The sequence below is a fragment of the Teleopsis dalmanni genome, unplaced genomic scaffold (assembly GCF_002237135.1).
Source record: "Teleopsis dalmanni isolate 2A unplaced genomic scaffold, ASM223713v2 unscaffolded_contig_0205, whole genome shotgun sequence".
NCBI lineage: Eukaryota > Metazoa > Arthropoda > Insecta > Diptera > Diopsidae > Teleopsis > Teleopsis dalmanni.
In genome coordinates this window covers 5,951-14,448 of record NW_024031587.1, presented here as the reverse complement: position 1 = coordinate 14,448, position 8,498 = coordinate 5,951, and the positions used below count along the sequence as shown (strand labels likewise).

General features: G+C 28.9%; 1 protein-coding gene across 1 annotated transcript; it reads right to left on the bottom strand.

Moving 5' to 3' along the window:
- Positions 1-6,624: 6,624 nt before the first annotated feature.
- LOC119663197 (regulator of nonsense transcripts 3B-like) lies at positions 6,625-8,257 on the bottom strand. The gene is made up of 3 exons (XM_038072855.1): positions 8,058-8,257; positions 6,935-8,002; positions 6,625-6,848 (listed from the first exon to the last, which is right to left on the bottom strand). Exons 1-3 carry the CDS (start codon positions 8,142-8,144, stop codon positions 6,702-6,704), a joined length of 1,302 nt encoding a protein of 433 aa, XP_037928783.1. The 5' UTR covers positions 8,145-8,257; the 3' UTR covers positions 6,625-6,701.
- Between the last annotated feature and the right edge of the window lie 241 nt (positions 8,258-8,498).

Below are 8,498 nucleotides of genomic sequence, written 5' to 3'. Positions count from 1 at the left end.
ATAATAATAAATTTATTAACTACGTACAGCTTAATATTAATTTTTAGTAAATGCTGCCAAACATTTTTGCATTTTATTTTTATTTAAGGTCCATTCATTAGCAGCTAAAAGAGAATCCAAAATTTGAGCTATGGATTTCCAGCAAAAACTGAAACTTCAAGTTTTGCTTGACTAATTTGCTTATTATTACTTTACGTTCCGTTCCTTATACGGATATTAGGGTCGGTAGATGGATATCAATAGCCTCCACTCGAAAACAAATGCAATGCAGTGCAGCTTTGTATTCTACGATTTGAATGTAAAAGTGTTGATGCAGCAAATATTTACAGTTCTTGCCTCCTAATAGCCAACCAATACCAAACAAGAACAATGCAGAAATAAAGTTTTAAGGATCCATAGAACGCAGAGCACAGATACTGAAAAGTTGTTGAGTGAGAAACACAAGGTAATCCGACTATGCTAATGCTACTAATGCAACATTGTAAATTGTTTGCTGGAGAAAGTTTCAGCTCATGAAGTGTCCGTAAGTTAACGAAAGTGGCTTAAATATCAGACAATGCATCAATTAAATGGTGTACTAACAAAAACTGTATCTCATTGGAATCAACTGGATGGAACTAATCATTCAGAGAACTGAAGTGAGTAATTATTTGTTGAATGCACTGAGTACTGGTACTGGTTGATTAGAGCATGCGAAGCGTAGCTTCTTAAAAAGGTGCATTTGAATCGATTTAATGTTACCACCAGAAACTTAAGTTATTAAATGGTTTCATCATTGAACGTTCTTTATGTTAATGTAAAACAAAAAATTATTATAAAAACTTTTCGATATCCAATAAAATCACATCAATAGTTTATTAGTATAAAAATTTTATTTACCAAAAATGTGAAATAATTTCCTGTTTATTGGAATTCGTTGCCAACTTTGTCTGCTTATATTCTTTCGCTTATTTTGCCAATTAAAAATTATTTTATTTGTCATAAAAATATTTTTTTTAAATGCTGTTGTCTATTCTGTGAGTAGTGGATATATGTCAGATAAGTACTCAAAGATCGTAAATGTCGTCTGCCATAAAACTGACAGCCGATAAAATTTTATGGCAAATGCAGTGCGAAGTTTTTTCCACATAGAATTAAGAAAACTATAAATGGTTCATTATTATGATTTTTTCATAAATTTGAAATCAATGTTTTTATGAAGTTTCATTAATGAAGTGTTTAATATTTTGTTGAACATTTTAACACAATTTATATACTCTTTAATAGAACTCAGCAAGAAATTTACTCCGGGGCGATTTTACTTAATTTTAGTAAATAAAAAAACAAATTTTTATCGTGTTAAACAGTCATGATTATCAATAATAAATATATATAATTTTCCGAAATGATTCAATGGACTGTATTTATAATATATAATATCATATAAAATATAAAAAATATACACGTAAGGTGCTTTACATATAGTAAGTAAAAATATGCATAACAGATGTCCCCACTTAAAGAATATTTTTAAAATAAAAATAAGCAACTACAAAAATAACTTTCAATTCGATGAACTTATATTTCCAAATAAAGCTGTAGTTTATAAGCTCGCTCTGATTTAAAAAGCCTGGCAAGTGCTTTGATTAATCTCACTAATTAAATAAAAAAATGACAAAAAACATGGAACTTGACTACGGAAAGCTTATACAGCTACTTGTGGAAAAACACGATTAGTCATCGTTTCCAATTTCACAGGCACGAGTTCTAAGCCTGGCACTTGCAGTCCAAATAAATTATATAAATTATATTTATATAAATATAAAAAAAAATTCGAATATTTCCTTAGACTCCTGATGATGACTACTTTGCAATAATCGAAACTGCGTTGTATGGTCAGCCAAATTTCAATAAATTTAACAAATTTTTTGTAGTTGTTTTTTCATTACTGTTTGAACGCTTCTGGACTATCATTATATTTAAGCGGGCTTAAGCCCCTCAAGCACACATCCTTTTGGTACGTGTGTGTTCTTTTGTATCAGTTATGGGAACACAAAAATCAATCATCCACTGTATACAAATAAAGCTACATCTGTGATAAAGAATGAAAAGAGATCCAACTGGGCATTGTTTAACAATAACTTTAATAATTACTTCAACAGTTCTTCACCCAACTGTGCTAAATAAATAGTCCCTCATCGGGACAATATTATTTAACAATAACTTCATTAAATACTTCAATAGTTTCAATTCACTCTAATCCCTTATCTATCTTTGTTATTTAAATATTCGATTCTTGGGATAGGGGTTATTGGGTCACATATTCTACAAACGTACCAAAGAGTACTGCTGCGCACTAGAACTATAATGATGGACGACAAATATTTTGTAAACATTTAATAAATTTATTAAATAATCTTATAAAATACTGTCATATAATATGAAAATGAATAATAATAGAATATATTATCTTCCAATATTTTCGAAACACAGTGCTTTGGACACTAACTGCTTTTAACTTTTAATGCGGTAAGCTGGCACTTTGGTGTTTGTGAACAAACTTTTAAAATATATATACAAAAACATTGCAGTTAATTTTATATAGCAAAAAACATTATTTCTTAATTGATTCATACAGTAAACATTCGAAAACAATAAAAGCTTTACACTTTAAAGTTATTGCCTATTTTAAAATACTACTGAATTGTGACGATATTAACAGTACATATTTTTAATGCATATATAAGTATGTATATGGACTTTAACTGACGACAGGTTATTTACATGAAAATGTATTATTGGAATTTATGGAATCATCAACAATAAAAAAAAAGCATAAAATAATGACAAAGAACTCCTGCCGTGTAAGGAAGTGGAATATATACTATATGTCATTAAAACTACAAGTAAAGTTTTTTAATTGAATTTATAATTAATTATATTAAAATGTAATGCAAAATTAAACAAAATGTTTCGAATGTAATAAATTTTACTATAACACGACACATAGGCACATACCTACGTAAATGACCTCATTGAGTGTTCTCATTTATTAAACAGAAATGCAATTAAGTACAATGCAATCCTTCATTAAATCACCGTTTTGTTTCAGTGATTAAGCATTCGAAGCAGATTAAACGAGTGTGGAATTTTATTCAGATTCAATAAAATTGTGAAATTAATTTTTCATTGTAAACTCGTTTAAAGTATATCCAGGATGTAAAGTATTTTTGTACATACAACATAACTGCAGCTTTCAATACTTAAGAGACATTAATTATGGACGAGTGTTCAAATGTTTTCTTTATAAAATGGACCAAGTACTAAAGGGAATATCATTGTTTACGACTGAAGTTCATATAAATTCTTTTTTAAATTTCAGAAATATTGCTTAACATGCGAGTATTTATAGGTTCAGATATTAAAGATTATTTTGAATTTATTATAAAAAAATATTTTTTGTTTAAAACTTCTTTACTGATTTATTGATTATGGAAACGAAAGTAAGCTTCCGTTTTTACCATATCAGATACAATTGAGATATACAATTGAGACCCAAGACGTAAAGACAGAAACTACTGAATTGTTTCCAGAGCCTTGATTTTATTATTAGTAAAATTTGATTCATATATTGAGTTTTTTGGTCATATTCTGAGGCATCCGGAGAAGTACGGACTACTGAAATTAATTATTGAACGCAGAATTGAGGGCAGACGTGGGCCTGGAAGACGAAAAATATCATGGCTAAAGAATTTACGTCAATGGCTTAATAAAAGTACAAGATCACTTTTTCGAAAGGCTGCAGATAAAGTTAAAATAGCAATCATGTGAGCCAACGTTTGAAGCGGACAAGGCACCTATGAGAAGAAAAAGCTTGATTGAACAACGAAAGCCCAATAGAATATCCTTAACTGATTAAGTGTATATCATTTAAATTTTACCTATTTTGTAAGAATGATTTATGGTTAGTGAGTAATAAACCTTAAATCCAACAAATGTTGAACAACCATGCCTGTTTGAGAGAAACTGTAACTATTTTCATAAAAAATCTTTAACATTATTTACTGAAGAAATTTTGATTCACGTAAATGCAATATCACACAAAGTCACAATTCTGCAAGAGTTTTTTTCAAGAAACTTTATGATTGCGATCGACTTACCACTATACTCAGCTCCCCGGGAGGCTCCTTTTTGGTACTAGAAATAAAAATTACCACTTTAAGGCAAATTTTTCTATTTGATTACGTTCATAAAAGAAAAATCGCTAAAGAATTTGACGCCAATATTTCAAGGAGTCTATGAAAACAAGTATTAAGGAATAAGACAGGTATTGACGTAGTGAGATTGCACTTACTTTGAAGGCAATAAAACAAATTTTAATTGATTGTTGACATTATATAAAGTATGCAATCAATGCCATTAACAGTTGTACGATATCAACTAAAAATTGAATTTATCAAAAATAATAAAAATATTTGTTGTTGCAATTCACTACTGTTCGATAAAAACCTCTCTACTGAAAATAATAGTTTATATTAAGAATTTAGTTTCTTTTGTCAAATCGGACGTTAAAAGTCAATTTATTATCACATTATTAAATAATTCCAGAAACTTTTCGGGCTGGATGTATACACTAGGCAGTCTTTAGGCAGTTCAGTAATTATAAATTATAGATACAATTTTATTGTTTAAATATAAAAATTTTAATTAAATTCCTTTCAATATTACGAGTTCGTTACAGTTAACTAACAAGCAAAAATTTAATGGAAATTATTTAAAAAATTGTTTTGACAACCAATCCACTTTTGTTAGTAAAATTAAGAACTATTGAAAATGAAAAGTTATTTTTAATTAATACAAATATATTTGTATATATTTCTTTCTGGTAAAACACTTCACAAACAGTTGCAGTACGCTTTCACATTTCAACATTAATTTAAAAATAATTTATTAGTATATTTAAAATACAAATTCAATTTATAAATCCTTTAATCTCATGCTAAATTAATTAATTAAATATAATTTATATAATTGTCAAGTCAATTAATTGTAATCTTCAGTATTTACACACAATACAGTATACAACACAATGTTGAACTGAAAGTTTTTTATTAAAAATAAATAATAAGAATGAAAAAAACAATAAATTTAGAAAACTATTTCTTTTATATAATTTTTTTTTAAATATTTTTACTATTTTACTTCCAGCTTTTTAAGTGTAAGAAGGTTATAGAATAGTTTGAAGGCTAGAAACACATGAAAAACAGCAACTATTTAAGCTCATTAAGTAGTTAATAAATGCCAATCCTCGCCCTGTGAAATCATTTTATTTAAGTATTATACAGCAACCCTAGGTAAACTGCTATTCAATTATCTAGTGAAGCTAACGAAAGCTAGCCTGAACTGTAGAGGAGCTGAAGCCACACAGACAGAATATAACCAAGTTGCCTACACAAAGAAGCAACTAAATGCGAAAATGATGTGACATCAAAACTCTGCGAAGGCTCTATTCGGACTATTAGACTAAAGCACCCCTTAAACTAACCCAAGTATTATATATAGAAGAAAATCCTGAAAAAACAAACTTTTAACCTGGTTTGAACTGCTATTAAAATATGTATTTTACATTTAATTAACTCGGAGCTAGTGCCCTCTATCTTCCTCTGTTTATTACAATTTGAAGTCCTCCACACTATTAAAATACCAGCACTCGGTTTTGATAGGACCAACAGTTACTTTAAACAATTTTACAAACAATTATGTGTTGTATATAGAAAAACTCATAAAATTAATAAAGTTGGGAATCGAAATAATGTGACAGTTACAAAATGAACGATTTAACAATAAAATCGTTCAAATATGTCACAAATAAAATGAAACGGTTTTTTTGCTCTTCGTTAGCTTCCTTGGCAATATCACAAAGGCTCTTTGATTGGTAGTTCCGCTTAATTTTGAAATAAAAATTGACATTTTACGTACAACTCGAATGAATGATATATATTTGTTATAAAAATTCTCATAAAATTCAGAAGTGAAAGGTTTTATGATGGGAACAGTAACGAAAGGCAACAAATTGCTTTATTGAAAAGGATTTTTTTTCTCCTTTTTTATAGTAAAGTATGCTTATCGTAGATATATTATAATTGGGATATAAATTAAAGGAAATATTAAACTTCAATAAAAAATTAACCAAAATATGATTGGAAAATATTTAAATTTTAATATTTTTCATCTTAATTTAAGTATTAAAACAAATACTACTATTCACTATTCCACTATTCAGTGAAACTCTAAAAGGAGTATTGAATAGAAATCAACTGAGGTTGACGAAATGTATCAATGGAAGGACTCAATGCATTATCATAAATTCAAATGCTTGTTAAATAAATTAGTTTAAAATAATAGTAGTATTCAAATAATTTGACATCTAATCAATCATTACGAGACCTCAAATGACCTCAAATATCCATTATTTTATAAAGGAACAAAACATATTTATGATGTCAGTAAAACAAATAAAACAGATCTCTTTAGATTAGTAATTGTTAGAATATGTCAAATTGTTAACATGGCAAATTTAATATAAACGATTAATTTGGATTCAACTTTAAAGGTATTACAAAAAATCTTCTTACTTCATTTTTATATGGTTATTAATGTGACTTAAAGTTACACTTTGGTACATCACTTAAATACTTTTAACTAATTTATAAATTTCATATTCAATAACGATGTCCTGAGTAACGTTTAACTTTTCTAAAAGGTTGTCCTTCTTTTTTTGCTGGTACAACATCCAAGGTGCTTTCTTTTACGTCATCAGTTTCACGTGTCAGAATTTGACGATTACACTTTTCCTTATAAAAACGGCCCTGAATAAAAAATTCAAAGAAATTATCACAAAAGTCTTAAACTATTAAATACATTATAAAGTGTTCAAAAAAAAAAATTCTATTACTTTTTTGCATATACGACGTTCTCCAGCCGAGTTACTTTGTTGTGTCTTTTGTTTTGGGATTGCACCAGTTTCGGGACCACAAGTCTTTCTTGCTACTACATCTGTCGTCGCCACAGGTTTAAGTTCTGCAATTTTGGCATCTGCATTGGCATTGGCACGTGCAGTATTCTTGGTGTTGTCTGCATGGACTTGAAGTGCTGTATCCACTTTAGTGTTTTGCAATTGTTCACTATTTTCGGATTGCTTTGTAATAGGTTCCTCTTTTTTAGCACTTTCAGTTTTTTTTAGGATGATTCTGAATTTAATTTCATTTTTTCTCTTCTTACGCTTTCGCCTCGAGGAAGAATTTTGATGACGCAAAGCGTCTACAAAGCGTTGCTTCGACTGATCCACTGGAAAGTTTTCTCTAAAGTGACTTTCAATTATTTGTTGAACTTCAACAGCATTTTGCTCAATAGCTGTTTCTATTTCTTGAAGAAATTGTAGTTGCTGATAACCGCCAAAAATGTTGGCTAATCTCAATTGTATATAATATTTTATTTCTTCCTCGCGTAGTAATCGTTTATCTTCAAGCCATTTCTTCTGATACTCACGTCGACTTCGTTCTATTTCTGCCAAATATTCCAGCAATGGAGTACTTTGAAATCTATTCATCTTTTTACGTTCAAAATTAAACTCTATTTTGTTATGAGATTGGTGCTTTATCTGTTCCTCTTCTGTTTTTAATCTAGCAATGAAGTCTTGGTAGTGCGGCTCATTGTCAATTGTATTTACCCAACTATCTTTACCAATGAATTTACTTTCGACATTCCCTTGAAAAGGTGACCTTTCCACTAATGCTTTATATTCGGTTCCTTTTGAATCAACGAAAACATGTCCATGGAAACGAGAAATAAATGTGTCAATATCATTTGAATTTTTAAATGTGATATGCACACGTGATGTTGCTTCGGGACCCAATGACCAATCGGGTTCGCAAAAATAAAAGTATTCATGTTCTGGGAATGGAGTTATGTGATCTCTAAACTCAGTTTCAGTCATCATGGGTGGTAGGTATCGTACAACTAACTGCGTTTGGAGTATTTTACAAATGTAAATAAAAGCAAATCATTGCGATACTAACCTTTTTACATTCATTTATATTATCTTCGGTATATCTGTGGATCAACCGTTTTGCTCTAGCATAATTACGTCGCCGAAAACGCCACATTAGACTTGAATTGCAAAAACTTCTTAAAGATATATAGTTCGAAAATTTCAGCTTTTATTAAAACCCAAATGTTTTAGATTGCAATTGTCCAGAAAATTTAAAATAAAATTTTGACATCACAAATTTTTACCTGTTGATAGTTAAAGCATGGACCGTATGTTAAAATTATGTATATATTTCTTTAATTTACTGAAAGGTGTTACAATTTATTAAATATTTTAACTAAACACACTATTTTTAAAAAAAAGTTTAGTATATATTAAACACATTATTTTTTGACATATTCTCTATATATTACTGTTGCTGAAACTTTATATAGAATCTGTCCTTCTTGTGTCCAAATTGAAACTTTAA

What these genes read in the sequence shown, in the direction of transcription:
- LOC119663197 (XM_038072855.1), bottom strand. Translation starts at nt 8,144, where the DNA reads ATGTGGCGTTTTCGGCGACGTAATTATGCTAGAGCAAAACGGTTGATC. An exon ending in ATATAAATGAATGTAAAAAG is followed by an intron (nt 8,003 to 8,057) that starts GTTAGTATCGCA and finishes CTCCAAACGCAG; the next exon opens with TTAGTTGTACGATACCTACC. An exon ending in AACGTCGTATATGCAAAAAA is followed by an intron (nt 6,849 to 6,934) that starts GTAATAGAATTT and finishes TTTTTTATTCAG; the next exon opens with GGCCGTTTTTATAAGGAAAA.